The 17,525-nt window shown below is 32.4% G+C and overlaps 1 protein-coding gene across 6 annotated transcripts in view; it reads left to right on the top strand.

The window, feature by feature from the left end:
- CEP112 (centrosomal protein 112) overlaps positions 1 to 17,525 on the top strand; it is a 496,208-nt gene that overhangs the window by 175,182 nt on the left and 303,501 nt on the right. For all 6 annotated transcript variants that reach the window (XM_027873031.1, XM_027873032.1, XM_027873026.1 and 3 more), the window contains exons 18-19: positions 1,955 to 2,090; positions 17,050 to 17,157. In XM_027873031.1, the coding sequence (XP_027728832.1) occupies positions 1,955 to 2,090; positions 17,050 to 17,157 (244 nt within the window). The remainder of the gene's footprint in view (positions 1 to 1,954; positions 2,091 to 17,049; positions 17,158 to 17,525) is intronic.

The raw sequence follows: 17,525 nt of genomic DNA, 5'->3' as shown, positions 1-17,525 counted from the left end.
AATATTGAATAGCAATGGTGATAATGGACATCTTTGCTTTACCCCTCATCTTATTGGAATGGTTTCTAGCTTATTTCTCATGTCTTTCTATTTTATTGATTCAAGGCTCTGCTCCATGGGGAATGGTTTTCCCATCAGGTCATCACATTGGGAAGAGATAATACATGAGATGGGAGCCTTAGAACGGCTAATCTCAGCTTTCTTGTAATTTTCCCCTCATCAGAAATTGTTGACTCAAGTTTTATGTATAGGAGAATCTCTTCCCTGCTTTTGGAAGGCTATAAAACTATGAATCCATAATTTTCTTTTGTTTAACTTGATCCCCCTAGGTAGATAGGTGTCAGAAATTTGAAAGGAATTTTTTTTTTCTGGTGAATATACATCTCACTTTAATATCTCCTACTTCTTTCTCCTGTGTGCTTTACTACCTCCTTTGTCAGCTACATTGGAGGAATGAAACACATAATGCGATCCGTAATACAATGTTTAACTACATTTCTTTTTTTTAACTCGTAGATAAACTGGTTTTTAAATAACAGTATAATACATTTTTAAAAAACTTCTTAAGAATAAAAAATTGGGGATACATTTTCAGTACCCATCCTGGAGAAGACGAGAATAAAAGTGCAGCAAAAGGTGGAAAAGTATGGATTCACCAGTTCTGTTCTTAGCAGTACAAATGACTTAGGCCTCTTTGTATCTAATCTGTGTATCTTCTCTGTAGCTTAGCTACAGTCTTTGTCTCAGCATTTTTGGCATTTGCCCCCCTTCCCATTCCTTTCAGTTTTGGTAGGGACAGTTACTGCAAGGCACTTAGCCTGATTGCCCCTCTATCTGTGCTCACCAGTCCCAAAATAAGATGTTGGAGGCAGTGGTTACAGTTTTTCTTACCCTTGCATCAGCCCCTGGCTGCCCACTTGTGCCCCAGTGTACTTGTTTCTGGGATTCATTCTCACTTTTCTATTCTGAGGGTTCCAATTTCCATGACTCTCCAGGGTTTGAGGAGATAAACACTGGGAATAAATATGTTTGACAGGTGACAGTTGTTCTTTAACACCCTCTTATATATTCACTTGCAGATAGTCTCACCCAGGGGTGGGGAACCTGTGACCTTGAGGTCACATATGGCTCTTTATGTCTTCAAGTGTGGCCCTTTGACTGAACCCAAACTTCACAGAGCAAATTCCCTTAATAAAAGAACTTATTCTGTAAAACTTGGACTCAGTCAAAAGGCTGTATCCAAAGACCTAGAAGGCCACAAGTTCCCCGCCCCTTGTCTCACTCCTTATTTAGATCCTCTTTTTTGTAGGTTTCTTCTGTCATAGGCAACTAGGTAAGACAGTGGATAGATTCCAGTGGGCCTGGAGTCAGGAAGATCTGAATTCAAAATCATCCTCAGACATTAACTAGCTGTGTGACACTAGGATAGTCATACAACTGCTTCTGGCTGCCTTAGTTTCTTCAGCTGTAAAATGGGGATAATAATAGCACATACCTCCCTGAGTTATGAAGGTCAAATGAGATAACATTTGTAAAGATCTTGGCAAAGTGCCTGGCACATAATAGGCACTTAAGAAATACTTGTTACCTTCCTTCTTTCTGCCTATTTGCAAATAGACTCTAATTTGTTTGAAAGAATAAAGAAGTAAAATGGTTTGATGAATGAATATGTGCTTTTCTTTTAGGCAAATTCACTAAAAAATAGGGAATCCTGGAAAGTAGGATGCCAGTCATCTTTTCACCCCCTCACAATTCAATGTTAGGACAATCTTTGTGTCTCTGTAGTGGTAACTATTATATTCTTTAGTCATTTTAAGGGAAATTTAGTTGGGAACTGAGACAGGAAATTTAAACTTGAATATGAATTTAAAGAGAGCTAAAGGCTTTTAAAATGCAAGTATAGTTGTTCTTTTATTTGATATTTGAACTTTGAAGATTTTCTGTAATTTTCTAGAGAGAAGGAGGAACAGCTGACTCGGGTGACTGAGATACAGAGGCTACAGGCCCAGCAGGCAGATGCTGCCCTAGAGGAGTTTAAGCGGCAGGTTGAGCTGAACTCTGAGAAAGTCTATGCTGAAATGAAACAGCAGGTGAGGTCACTGTGCCATCTTTTCTGAAACTCACTCTCTGAGGATGATACATTCTGATCTTAAAATACCCAGAACAGATTTCACTTTTTTGTAGTACTATGTTGAAATTCTTTAGATTCTTTGATGGAAAATAAGCAAAGAATATTACTTGATTCTTCCTTATAAAAAAGCTATAATGATTGTTATAATACTTATATCTACACATGGTTGGATGAAGAGAACTTTTCAGATTTTTTCTTACAATAATGGAATGTGAATTTTTGCTAAAATTTCATTTATAAGAAAAGGTTCTCTTTATCAAAGCTATTTCTGTATCTTTGTCATAGTCAATAAAATTATATTTTGTTGACTTGGTTGTAAGAATTTCCTCACATTTAATAGTCCATTTTAAGAAATGATATTTCTAATCTGTGTCCAGATAAGAATCACCCTATACAACGAAAAAAAATACTGTTTAATGGTTTTTGCTATCCTCATTTACTGATTCACTCTGAAAGTTAAAATGAAGGCATTGTGGAGAGTAGAATTGAAATTTATCTCAATTTTTGTCATTTTTTAAAATTTTGTGTTTTTTTTTTTCTCTTTTGTTCTGATATCAAAGATTCCTGGCTTCTAGCAAAGAGATGTGTGCTTACAAAACTCTCTTAAAAACCTGGAGAACCTCAGGGCAAATTATATGGAATATTTTTTTCTCTTTTTTCTACTACAAGACAAGATAACCTGTGCTGCGCACCAGAGCAGTGCATTATTAGTAACATTCTGCTCTATCTTTTCAATCATATATCCTAGTTTTCAGTCTTGGTTATCTTGTTCTTCTGTTTCTCTCATTGTTTTTCATTTTCTCTCATTTTCTCCTTATGATCTGCTTAGGGCCCATAGATATTTCTTAGTTCTGCCAACACTGAAGGCTAAAAAGGCGTCCGACCTCTGCCCCATTATTCATTTATTCATTCATCCAATAAATGTTTATTAAATGCCTAGCTAGTTGTCAGTGCATTATGCTAGTTTCTTGGGGATACAAAGATGAAAGATGATGGATCCTGTCCTTACAATCTACTAACGGGAATAAAAGAGGTTGATGAGGGAGTCTGATATAAGCTAACATTTGATGAGGAAAAGTACTCATCCACACACAGCCTCTAGGAAAATTCAACAAGGAAGAGATCACTTTTAGCAAAACCAGTACAACCAAGATTAGGAGAAAAGCAGAAAGTTGGGAAACAATTTTGCAACAAGCGTCCCTGATAAACGTCTTATTTCTCAAATATATAGAGAACTGAGTCAAATTTATAAGAATACAAGTCATTCCCCAATTGAATAATGATCAAAAGATATGAACAGGTGGTTTTCATAATAAGAAATCAAAGCTATCTATCATCATATGAAAAAAATGCTCTAAATCACTGTTGATTAGAGAAATAAAAATTAAAATAACTGAGGTACCACCCCTGTACCTATCAGGTTGACTAATATGACAGAAAAGGAAAATGATAAATGTTGGAGAGAATGTGGGAAAATTGGGATGCTAATGCACTGTTGGTGGAGTTGTGAACTGATCCATCCTTTCCAGAGAGCAATTTGGAACTATGCTCAAAGGGCTATAAAACCATGCGTGTCCTTTTACTCAGCAATACCACTACTAGATCTGTATCCCAAAGAAATCATAGAAAAGGGAAAAGGACATACATGTACAAAATATTTATAGCAGTTCTTTCTGTGGTGGCAAAAAATTGAAAATTGAGGGGCCGCCCATCAGTTGGGAAATAGATGAACAAGTTGTGGTGCATTAAAGTAATGGAATACTGATGTGTTATAAGAAATGATGAACAGGCTTGCTTCATAAAAACCTGGAAGCACTTACATAAACTGATGCAAAGTAAAATGAACAGAACCAGGAGAACATTGCACACAGTAACAGCATTATTGTTTGATGAACAGCTGTGAAAGACTTCACTCTTCTTAGCAATACAGTGATCCAAGACAATTCCAAAGGGCTTGTAATGGACAATGCTATCCATATCTATAGAAAGAACTGATGGAATTTAAATGCAGATCAATGCATACTATTTTTAGTTTATTTTTTATGTGTTTTTTTCTTTTGGTCTTTTTCTTTAACAACTTGACAAATATGGAAAAATGTTTTATATGATTGCATACATATAACCTATATCATATTGCTTACTATCTTAGGGAGGTGGAAGGGGAGGGAGGGAAGGAGGAAGGGAAGGAGAAAAATTTTGAATTCAAAATTTTTAAAAAAATGAATGTTAAAAATTGTCTTTACATCTAACTGAAAAAAATACTAGTTAAAAAAGAATCCAGCTATATTAGAACCAGGAAAAGTATCAATATAAAGACTTTGAATTTTATAACAGTAAATTGTTTGGCGTCATTGAAGATATTATGTGAAGTTTTGGAAATGGGTTCTTGTTTCTTCTCCTCCCCCTCCTAAATTCTTTATGGGTGATACTAAAGTAGTGCCTTTTGATTCCACATTTTTCATATGGCTGTCCCCTTGCTTCTCAGATAGCCTTTACCCAAGTTCAGTCTTTCATCAGTTCTAACCTTGACTATTAAAATAGTCTCATCACTCTCCCTGTTTCTAGTCTGTCCTCTTTCCAAACCATTCTTCATACAGGTGCCAAATTAATATTCCTGAAACGTATTTCTGAAAATGTCACTAAAAAAATATCTTCAGTATTATTCTGTTGCTTCTAGTATAAAATTCAAAAATCTTCTTTTTGGCATTTAAAATCTTCCACAACATAATTCCTATCTGCCATTCCCATCTTATTTTGTGTAACTGTTGTTCATACACTATCTATTGTAATCAAACTTATGTGCTAATTATTCTCAGTACATGGTATCCTGTTTCTTGCTTCTACATAAGTGGTTCTCCATCTCTAGAATACACTCTTTCCTGATTGCCTTCTTATAAAATCACTAGCTTTCTTAGAAACTCAATGGAGATACCATTCCCTTTCAGGAGAGGTTTCTTGATTACCCTTAATTTTTAGTGCTTCCTCCCTTTTCAGTTATATTGGTTATAAAATTATTTAGCTCGGTACATATTGTACCCCTCCAGAAAAACTTTCCTTTAGGGCAGGGACTATTTAATTTTAATTTACAAGCTTCTTTCCTTGCATGCAATGGGCACTTGATAACTGTTTCTTTCATTGAATTACTTATTTACTGTAGTAATTCACATTTTTATAGCCCTTTAAGATTTATAACACTTTTTCCTGGCAACAACCTTTTGAGTTAGGGGATGCATGTATTATTATACCCATTTTACAGATAAGGAAAGAATCTCCTAAGAGGCTCTGACTTATGTTGAAACCTTAGAGATGGTGGATTAAGGACAGTTACCCAGCTGAACTCTCCCAGCATGCCCCTCCAAACAATTTTAAAAATTTTCCTGAAACCACATTTTAGAGTGGCAGAGCCAACAAAAAGTTGTGGTAAGACATCTTTCTGGCCTAAAAAAATCTTAAGAGGTTGGCAAGAGAAGTCAATGACATCAGGGTGGAGGTTTGTCTGGAGCCCACGCATGTGGTGATAATAGCATGCAGTAACAGCTCTTAGCCCAGAGATAGTAAGGAGGTCAGACAACTGGTCAGAAAGAGATTACAGGGGACCCTTTTCTGTCACTGGATACAACTGGGGCTGATTGGCCATACATGGTTCTAGGTAGCAGTTCCAGGGTGAAAAGGAGTCCTGGTGGTCAGTCAGAAGGCAGCAGGGTCCCTGGTTACAGTTCAAGGTAAAGAGGAGCACTAGTGCTTGTAGCTGCAGAGGACCAGGCACTATTCCTAGGTAAAGACCAGAATACAGAGCAGGAGATCAGTGACTGTACCTTTCCCAGTATCACACCACCTTGGAAGCACCAGAAACCTGCAGACACCCAGAACTAGCTCTGAAAATAACAGCACAAAAAAAAAAAACCCTGAAGCTTACAATGGTGCCTCCCTAACCCCAAGTAAGCAGAGCCCAACTTTTATATAAAGCTCAAAATCAAGAAATCGGCTAGAAAAGTGAACAAACAACAACAAAAATGAATTTTACCATAAAAAGCTGCTATGGTGTCAGGGAAGACCAGTGCACAAAATCAGAAGACAACACTGTGAAAACAGCTACAAAAAAAAAAAAAACAAAACAAAAAACCCTCAAAGAAAAATGCTAATGGAACAAAAGCCCAATGAGAATTCCTAGAAGAGTTCAAAAAAGAAATAAGAATTCTAGAGAAATGATGAATGAGAATGATGCATGAAAATTATGAAAAAGAGAATTAACAGTTTGGTGAAAAGAGGCACAAAAAATCCTGAACTAAAAAACAGAATTGACAGGGCAGCTCGGTGGCGCAGTAGACAGAGCCCTGGAGTCATGAGGACCTGAGTTCAAATCTGACCTCACACACTTGATGCTTACTAGCTGTGTGATCCTGGGCAAGTCACTTAACCCTGATTGCCTCACCAAAAAAAAAAACAAAACAACAACAACAACAACAAAAACCAGAATTGACCAAATGGCAAAAGAGGCACAAAAATTTGTTGAAGGAAAGAACTTCTTAAGAAGCCTGAGAGCTAGTCTATAGAAAAGTGAATTATTGTCAGGTCTATTCCAGCAGGATATAATGATTTAAATATGGCTATGAAACCTATCAGAATAGATGAATGAGTAAACTAATTAAATGTTAAGTTAGCATTGAGTTGTAAATTTTATGGAACATAAGCAGCTGAAATTTAAAAAAAAATTGTATACACACACACACACACACACACACACACACACACACACACACACAATGAGTATTGATCCAGAAATTTCAACTTAAAAGAACTGCAAAATGTGAACCAGATATGGTCTAAATCAGTGTTTCTTAAATTGTGGGTTCTAATCCCATGTGGGGTCATGAAAAATTTGGCATCAAGGTTTCTGAACGTGCAATAATCAAAAATTAATTAAAAATCAAGCACGTAATGAATCTGAGGTGTTTCTGGCAGTGCTTGCGTGTGTTGCATCGTACAACTTCAGTGCAGCCTTGGTTCTGAACAGGAAACATGCACAGTTTGCACTTCACATGCCTTCAGGGCATGCAGCACCAAGGAACTCTGAGAAAAGGCATCACAGGTGAAAAAAGTTTAAGAAGCCCTTGTCTAAATGACCATAAGAATACCAATTATATTAAGTCATGACTCTTTCCGCTTGAAGTATGCATCATATTTTAAAATAATTGTCTTTTTCTAATTGTAAGCTTCAAATTTTTCTCCTCTTCCTTTTTTTCCTTCTTTCTTCTTATATACAACATTTTGTGTAAAAGCAAAGGAACTACATGAAGAATTTTCTGTTTTTAGTCTTACACATAACATAAAATGGAATTTTGAAGCAAAAAAAAATTTTTTTTTTTGAAAAGAGAATTGCCATTTTGAAATCTAGGCTATGAAAAAAAGTAGATCAGACCTTATGATTTAAAAGATACTTTTCATGTTTTTCTTTCACTTGAACCTCCTTTTTAGATCATAATTATTTATTTACATAAATATTTTTCTATTATGTATATTTTACAATGTAACTGTTCCTCTGCCCCTTCCCAGAGAGCTATCTTCTATAACAAAGAATAAAATAGAGTAAAAGAAAAACAGTCCAGCAAAACCAACCAATAAAGTGAAAAAAATATGATTCTGTGTAAAGTTTTCTATACCCAAATCTCATACCTTGTAAAGAAGTGAGGGGTATGTCTTTTTTATAGCTATTACTTGAGGACAAGCCTGATTTTACAACATTCAGTCCTGTGTTTTTATTGTTACTGTTTCCATTTCCATTGTTATATTCATTATATATGTTTTTTCACTTTGCAGTAGTTCATATGTCTTCTTATGCTTCAGTATATCCATCATGTCCATTATTTTTTTGATAACAGTAATATTTCTTTACACTGATATACTATAACTTGTTTAACTATGCCCCAATTGATTGGCATTCATTATGTTTCTAGTTTTTTTTGCCACTTCTAGAAGTGTTGATATATATAAAGTACATCTTTTTGCCATTGACCTCCTTATGGTAGAAATCTAGTATAGCTATGGATCCCACTGAGATTTCTGGGTCAAAGGCTATGAACTTTTTCAGAATTTTCTTCACTTCCAAATTGTTTTCCAAATGGTTAGGCAAATTCACATCTCTAACGAAAGTGCATCAGTGTGTATGTCTTTACTCAGTACCATCAACATTGAATATTCCCATCTTTTGTCCTTTATCATTTTATTGGGTAGGAGATAGTACATCAGTGTTTCTCAATTGCTAGAACTAATGACTTCTTCTTGATCTTTATCGTTTTTGACCTCTATAGCATATTACAGCTGTGATCATCTTTTCCTCCTGCATGCTGTCTTCTTTGCATTTTTGCTGAGCTTCCTTTCTATTATTAACTTCTCTATTTTATTATTAATATACAGAAGTGCTTTTTATTTAGAAGGTCCATTTTGTCTACTGTAACTTTGTTAAGCTATTGTCTCAATTAGTTTCTTTGCTGATTTTTTAAAGTAAACCATCATGTCATCAACAAATAGAAATAGTTTTGTTTCCTCTTTGCCTGTCTTTCTGCTTTTGTTCTTTCTTATTGGCTGCCTTTTTGCTTGTTGTTTTATTGCTGTTGCTATTGTTTCTAGAACTGTATCAAAAAACTGTTGGGAAAGGAAACAACCTTGCTTTATTCCTGCATTTCTTGGGAAACTTTCTAGCACATCTTTGTTACATATCATCCTTGCTTTTGGTTTTAGATAGATACATTTTTCATACTATTGAAGATAACTCTTGTCTTATACCTTGTATTGTTTAATATATCTCTGATGTTAGTTTGAGTATTATTTCTTTTGGTTTATTTGTAAAAGTATCATATGATGCTGAGAAATATTTATTTTCTTTAGTGGCCCTCTTCAGAGTGTGCCATGAGTCTTTCAGCTGTAATTTTTCTAACAATTTGTTCAGTTCTATATTTTCTGGTTTTTAAAAAAAATCTTTTAGGTTTGTCTAACTCCTAAGATAACCATTAAAGTCTCCTGCTATTATTGTTATACTTTTTACGTCTTTTTGTAGTTCAGTTAACTTTCCTTTTTGAATTTGGATGCTGTAGTATTTGGAGCATCTAGTATTATATTGGTTCATTGTAATGATTTCTTTAAACTAAAATGCAGTTACTTTGTTTATTTTTATTTGTATTATAAATATTTAGTTTTAGTTTTTCTGATAACACAGTTGCTACGTTTGCTTTTTTTTTTTTTTGGCTTTACTTGATCCATAGTAAATTTCATTCCAGCCTCTCATTTTTATTTTATATTAATATTTAATTTTACGTGTGTTTCTTTTAAGCACTAAAAAGATTGAGGGTTTTGTTTTCTTTTGCAATCTTCTACCCTCTTTTATTTTATTGGATTGTTTAATCCATTCACATTTAAAAATTTGAAAGTTATCTGCATTTGTCTTTAATATTTTAAAAAAATTTATAATATTTTTGTGATTCCTCTTTTAAGTTAGTACTTTTTTTGTAGTATTAATTTTGTTTAATCTACTTTGATATGATCTTTTGTTCACAGGCTCTTTTCCTTCCTTTGACTCTCCCCTCCCACATTTTCCCTATTTGTGATTTCTTTTATTTAGTTATTCAATTCTTCCTTTCTTACTCCTCCCCCTTTTCCACACTTAAGTTGCTAATTTAAAAATTCTACTTTCTTCCACTCTTTTTTTTCCTGATCCTTTTTGTAATAGGATTTCTTTACCTCATTCACTTCATTGATACTCTTTCTGAAATGTATTCTGAAATTTTAAAATTATTTGATTTAAGTTTTATATGTTTAGTGACTCTTTAATCCAGTTGCTTTGTTTGTAGAGACATCAGGCATTTTCCCAACTTTTTTTTTTGTCTTTTCATTTAGTGATATAGATATAGTAGATAGTTCATTTAGTAGACATAAAATGCTGGACCTGGAGTGAGGAAGACTGAATTCAAATCCTACCTTGGATACTTACTAGCTGTGTGACCCTAGGCAAGTCACTGAACCTCTATCTGCCTTAGTTTCCTTAATTGTAACATGGGGATGATAACAGCACCTATTTCCCAGTATTGTTGTGAGGATTAAATGAGACAGTATTTGCAAAAGCACTTACCTGGCATGTAGTAGAGGCTTAATAAATGCTTGTTTCCTTTCTTCTTTGAATATATTTTGTTTGTTTCTACATTGACAACATCATTGTTTGATCCAATTCTGCAGTTCTGTTTTTTTATTATTTTAAAAAATGAACACTTCATTCTATTCATTAGTAACAAAATGTAGTATTGTATGTGTAATGAAATTCTGAACTTCTGTTACATTTGATTAGTGAATATTAAATTTCACATGATCCAAAATCACCTAGTTCATTTTTCCTTCCAAATTTTTTTCTTTTGTGAATTCTTCAATGTTTATTTATTTTTTGTTCTTTTATTTGAATCTCTATCCCATTTTTCTTTTCCCATTTTTATGATATCATTGGGATATAGCCCTAGAAATGCTATTGCTGAGTCAAAGGTTATACACATTTTTTTTTTTGGCTAGGCAATAGGGCTAAGTGACTTGCCCAGGGTCACACAGCTAGTAAATGTTATGTGTCTGAGGCCGGATTTGAACTCATGTCCTCCTGACTCCAAGGCCAGAGCTCTATCCACTGTGCCACCTAGCTGCCCTGGGTATACACATTTTTATAGCCCTTTGGGCATTATTTCAAATTGCTCTCCAAAATGGTTGGATCATTTCATAACTCCACTAACAATGCATCTTCTCCAACGTTTATCATTTACTTGTTTGGTCATGTTGGCCAATCTGATAGGTGTGATGTGGTACCTCAGAGTTGTTTTGATTTACTCCCGTCAGTTGTGATTTAGAGCATTTTTTCTTTTTACTATAGATGGCTTTAATTTCTTCATCTGGGAACTGCCTGTTCATATCCTTTGACTATTTATCAATTGGGGAATGACTTGTATTCTTATAAATTTGACTCAGTTCTCTATGTATTTTAGAAATGAGGCCCTTATCAGAGACACTGGTTCTAACAATTCTTTCCCAGTTTTCTGCTTTCCTCCCGATCTTGGTTGTATTGGCTTTGTTTGTGCAAAAGTTTCTCAATTAAATGTAATCAAAATTATCCATTTTGCATTTCATAATGTTCTCTGTCTCTTGTTTGGTCATACATTCTTCTGTTCTCCATAAATCAGACCGGTAAACTATTCCTTACTCTCCCAGTTTGCTTGTAGTATCAGCCTTTATATCTAAATCATGAACTCATTTTGACTTTATTTTGGTATATATGGTGTGAGATTTTGATCTATGCCTATTTTCTGTCATACTCTTTTCCAGTTTTCCCAGCAGTTTTTGTCAAATAGTGAGTTCTTATCCCAAAAGCTGGGGTCTTTGGGTTTATCAATTAGTAGATTTCTATGGTCATTGCCTACTGTGTCTTCCATGCCTAACCTATTCCACTGATCCACTGCTGTGTTTCTTAGCCAGTACCAAGTAGTTTTGATGAGAATCTCATTTTAAAAAAAATTTCTCTAAGATAACATGTATTTCTTCCTTTGAAAACTACCTATAAATATTCTTTGAACATTTATCTTTTTGGGAACGGCTCTTGTTCTTTTATTTTTCTATTAGTTCCCTATGTATTTTAGATATCAGATCTTTATCAGAGGTGTTTGCTACAAAAGTTTTTTTTTTCCTTATTAACTGCTTTAGTTCCATTTCTAACTGAATTGGTGTGGCTTGTGCAAAAGTTTTTCAAAATTAATTTCATTCTGTGATCTCTTCTATTTCTTATTTAGTTAAGTCATCACTCTTCTCCACCTCCCCCTGCACACTCCTGCTTTTATTTGGAATGTTGTCTCTTTTTTGTCTGCTTTATATTTTAAATGATACTATCTTTTATATTTAGGTTATGAATCCATTTATGCCTTATTGTGTTTTGTGGTATAATATGTTGTTGTAAACTTCATTATTGCCAGATCACTTTTTAATTTTCCAGCATTTTGTTGTTGTTGTTATTGGTTAGGGTGTCCTCATACCAATATTTGTTGTCCTTGGATTTGTCAAACATCGTGTTCTGTAGCTTCTCAAATGTGTTTACCTGATCTGAAATGTCGAAGTTAATTACTGAAACTGCTACAAAATAGTCGTCATAGATAATATGTAGTAATAATTACTTTGTACTTTGCTACTTTACTGAAGTTATTATTGCAGTTACTTTTTGTTAAATCTCTAGAATAATCTAAATTCTAATCTGCAAATATTGATAAATTTTCTCTGCATATTCTTAATCATTCAATTTTTTTATCTTTGTTTTGTTATATTTATTGTTTATTACATTATATCATTTATAATATAGTATATATTAATATATTTATATTATAAGATTTCTATATCAAATAACAGTGGTAACAATGACTTTAATTCTTAACTATTTCGGAAGTGCTCTAATGTTTCTATTCTTTTTAGTCTTTTTAAAATCATGAATATGTGCTCCAACTTTTCTAAAACCTTTTCTGCCATAATTATATAATTTTAATTATTATTAATATGATTTTTATGTTAATAGTTTTCTTAATATTAGACCAGCCCTGTATTCCTAGTATAATCACATTTTTATCATAGTGAACTGTCTTTCAAATACTTTGCTATTGCCTTTTTGCTAATTTTTATTTAATAGCTTACATTACTATTCATTAGTTTTTGATCTATAGTTTGCTTTATCTCTCCCTGTTTTGTATATCTCTATCATGCTGGTCTCATACAAAAGTTTGGTAAGAAATTCGTTTCTTTGTTTTTGCAAACAAATTATGTAATATTGAAGTTAATTTTTTTTAAATGCTTGTTAGAACTGTTACCAGTCCATCTCGATCTTTATTTTTTCCCCTTTTGAATTTTACTTATACCTTTTTTTGGGAAAAGTTTACTTAAATTTTATATTTCTCATCTATTAATCTTTCTATTTCATTTATTTTTTTTGTAAATATTCATCGTATTTTTGTGTTTTCTCTACCAGTCTTTTCCTAAGATTACACTGCTTTATTAATTTTCTACTCTCTCTCTCTTTATTTTTGTATTTTAAAAAAACTTAAAATTTTATCTTTATATGTTATTAATTTAAAAAATATTGTCATCTAAACTATTCTGGAGGTTCTTGACCTTGTTCTTTTCTTTCTTTCTTTCTTTTTTCCATGATTGTGTTTCTGGGACAGGTAGCTTTTGTTTTTATAGTATTATTCCATTCTTTCAGAATTTCTCCTTATTATCCCTTACCCCATAGTATTTTTGTTCTTGAAGGGGCTCTCTTTTTGATTTTTCATTTTTTTCTTTATCTCCTCTGTTTTTTCTTTTTTTTTTAACCTCCTCTGTTTCATTTTCTTTCCTTGCTTCATTTAAAAAGTTATTTTTCTTTAATTGATGCATTTCTTACTGTTTTGAGGTGATTAAAGAGTTCTCAGCTATAGACAAAGCTCTCCAACTGCCATCCTGGAAGTCCCTGAGTGTAATGTTATTTTTCAAATCTATTTTATAGAAATGCTATAATAAATGCAATAATATCATTAGTTATTGACATAATAATGACTTGAAATATTGATAATAATGCTCACTAGTTGCCACAATTTTTATCATTATTGTTATCATGATGAACCTTTCTAATTCTTTGGTGGTATATCAGAATAATTCAAAGACTTATTCTATGTATAAAACAAATAAAGAAATTGCTAATTGGTAACAAGTTTCTCTAAATTATCTTATTCTTAGGTTGCATTGTACCAAAGTCACAGAGCTCTACAATATTAAAATTACTTTTTAGTGATAGCTTCAGCAATGAAAATGAGCTTATTTTGACCATCCACACTAAACAGTTTATCATAACCATATAAAAATAATACCTCTTCTCTTATCCTTTTTTGTTTAAACCTGAATTCTTGATATACAAAAGTACTCAACCTTTTTGTTAATTGACATTTTAACTTTGGTTTTATGTTTTGTTGAAGACAAGGTAACATGATATTAAGGGAGATGTTCTTTTTACTTGAAGTTAAATGGAATGTGGAATGATCTACTGACTTCATGACCTAGAATCTTTGGTATCTATGGCAACAGAGTATCATATGCTTTTCTATAAACTTTGACCATTTCAGAATTATTTTCTGCATTTTGTTTAATTAAGGAATAAGAATGGAGTGGGGGCTGGCTTTTTCTGTCAGTATAATTAGCATTTAAATTAATTTGTATAATTTATTTCCTTATAACGTCATTTACAGTTTGCTTTTACTTTTCCTTACTTTATCTATATTAGTCTTCTGATTATATATGTATATATATTTTCAAATGAATGCTTGAATTACTTATTTTGAATAAAAAGGACAACATTATCTTAATTACTTTGAGTGTTTAAAATGTATATTTCCTCATTTATGTTTGAAAGAATTTGTAGTTAACAACCTTTTTTTCATACTTTGCCAAATTAAAAGGCAGTTCAGAAAAAATTCACATAGGAAGATCTGGATTTAAAATTATAGAATGAAATGGATTCTTCCATTTAGTCATGTGTTGATTTACTTATTAATTCAGTAAATGTTTATTAAATTCCTACTTTGTAAAGATCACTTATTGAGGTCTAAGGAGATGCAAAAGAAATATAGAATTTCCTTACTCTCTAGGAACTTACAGTATATTTGAGGAAATATTCAGGTCACATCTGAATGTTAAGCTAAAAAATAACTAAGCAACAATGAAATTTTAAGCAATATGGAAAACAAATGACATAAGAGTATACAAAAGTAGAAGTCTGAGTTTTTTGGGTGGGGGAAGCAACTTCAACAAAGACCTAGATTTGGAAAATAAGCATTTTTTATTGTTATTTTGTGAGATGTTGAGAAGATAGAAAAATTGTAAAATTTATGTTGGGGACAGTTTATCGAGATCTTTGATCGTCAGGTTGAGAAATTTGAATTTTATCCTTTTTTCTGGGAACTACTGAATATTTTTAAGGCAGGGAATAAATGATAAAAGGAAATTTACTAGAACAACATATATAAGACATGTTTAAGGTGAGAAAGTCTGGAGATCATTATAAGAATCTAGGCTTAGAGCTGTAAAAACCAGCAGTCATCAATATAGAAGTGAGTTGTGGCCATATGGAACATTTAGGGAATTTTTATTTGGCTACCCCACTTAGTAAATGTTTCAGTACACCAAAAAAACTGAAACAAGTACATAGTGTGTTTCTGGTTGTTGCTTGAGCATAAGGAGAGGTGATTTAGCTTTATAAACAAGTATATGTCAAGCATTACCATATAACAAATGCTGGCAATTTGAGGAGTTTTAGGACAAGGAAGCTTACAGTTTAGCTTATGTAGCACATTATATTCACAAATAAAAGTAACAGTTGGCAAAACTATGAATTTTTAAAAATTTAATAGGCTTTTCAGGTGAATTCATAAAATTCCATTGCATTTATAGTCAATATACATTGTGTAAGTGTTCAAATAATTAGTTTTTTCAGTAATGTCTACACCAGTGCTTCTTAACCTTTTCTGTATCTTGGATACTTTTGGCAGTAATTGTGAAACCTATAAACCTTGTCTCAGAATAATATTTTTAATGAACAAGATAAATGCATAGGAAACTAATTTTATTAAAATATAGTTAACAAAATATTTTTTTAAAAAGCAACAATTTCACAGATCCCAGGTTAAGAAACCCTTATCTGAACTATCTAAAATCATTTACTAAAGCCCTGTTCTGAGCCTAAATAAGGCTAGTCGTTTAATCGTGACCTTGGATTCTCAGCTCCTTTAACAGTGGGATCCCCTTTGGCAAACTTAGAGGAGACCTCTTGTGGTAAACTTATGAATAAGAGTTACACAGCATGGACAGACACAAAGGGTTGAAAAGAACATGTAAATCAATAATATCGCAGATGTGTTTGCATATTGAAAAAAAATCAACACTCCATTATCTGCTGATTTTCATTTCAGGTCTGTGCCTCAAATTTAAAATCTCAGATTAAATAGTGCTTCCTCTAGAAATTCCTTAGCTGATTCTCTTCTTTATTTGTCTATTGCTGACATCAGTGAAATTCATGAACTTTTGTGATTCATTACTCTCAGTATCGAAAAATTGAATTTGGTAGTAGGTAAAGATCTTTGATACTTTTATAATCAATACTTAGAGCCAAAATTTAAGTTCTTAATAGGACTTGATGGATTTTATTGGCAGTAAATGGGACATAAAGACAGGGCACAATGTATATATTCCCTAAATTTCTTTTCCCGAAAAGCAAAGTACTGAAATCATTTCATTGTTTATCATGTATTATAGTACGTAATTAATGAGGTCAGATATAGCATAGAACAAATATTAACATTTTAATATTTTAAATATCAATTACTTGAGAATTCAGAGCATTGAGATTATTGCTTTTTCCTTTTCAAATCCTGTAATAGTGATCCAGATAAAATTTCTAGATGCTGAAGGATTGTAGTGCTGTTGATAGTTGTAGAGAACTTGTAACCTTTAGCATATAGAGTGCCCTTCAAGTTGTAGGTGATCAAAAAACCCTGTGATTGGCTTTATCCCCTTGTTCTGACAAAAGATTTCAATTGTTTCATTTTTAGAAGGTAAAGGTAGGCCATTAGTACTAAAGGTTGACAATGGAGATATATGAAAATTAGAAGGATGTTAGGAGGGGAGAAAGATGATATGTATATGATTTTTTTTTAATATTGTACATATGCCTAGAAATTGTAGAATGTGTGTCTATACATAAGAATAAATAAATTAATAGTTATTACCTTCTTTCACGTATCTTAATAATGATCATTGTATTTTCAAATAAGTTTGTTATATTAGCAAATGTTTTGGTTTTTTAAATGTAACATTTTCTTCTTAACTTTTAGATGGAAAAAGTGGAGGCAGATCTAACTAGATCCAAATCGCTTCGTGAGAAACAATCTAAAGAGTTTTTATGGCAGTTAGAAGATGTCAAGAAACGATATGAACAGCAGGTTGGTCTTTTATTTTAGGAATGTTATTTTATTTTTTAATGAAATTGTATTACATCAGAAAAATCAAAATACTTCTATGCTTTTGCTATGTGCTGCCCTATTTACTTCAAATAATATTTGATATAACATTCTAGTCAACCAAAGAATTACAGCTGTCTCTATGAAGTTCATCATGATTAGATTTTACATATTTATAGTATATCTCTATGTTGATTTCTTTTTCTGTCTGGTTCTTAGTATAAATACCAAAATTTTTAATTTCCTTGTATCTCTTTTATTCAGTATATTTTACATGTTCCTTGGAAACTTGAAAAAAAAGCATTTTATCAGCTTCCTAGACTACAAAAAAGCTTTATGATAATTTCTGT

This window comes from Vombatus ursinus, unplaced genomic scaffold (assembly GCF_900497805.2).
Source record: "Vombatus ursinus unplaced genomic scaffold, bare-nosed wombat genome assembly UNPS02014801.1, whole genome shotgun sequence".
Classification (NCBI taxonomy): domain Eukaryota; kingdom Metazoa; phylum Chordata; class Mammalia; order Diprotodontia; family Vombatidae; genus Vombatus; species Vombatus ursinus.
This window is presented reverse-complemented; position numbering and strand designations above follow the sequence as displayed.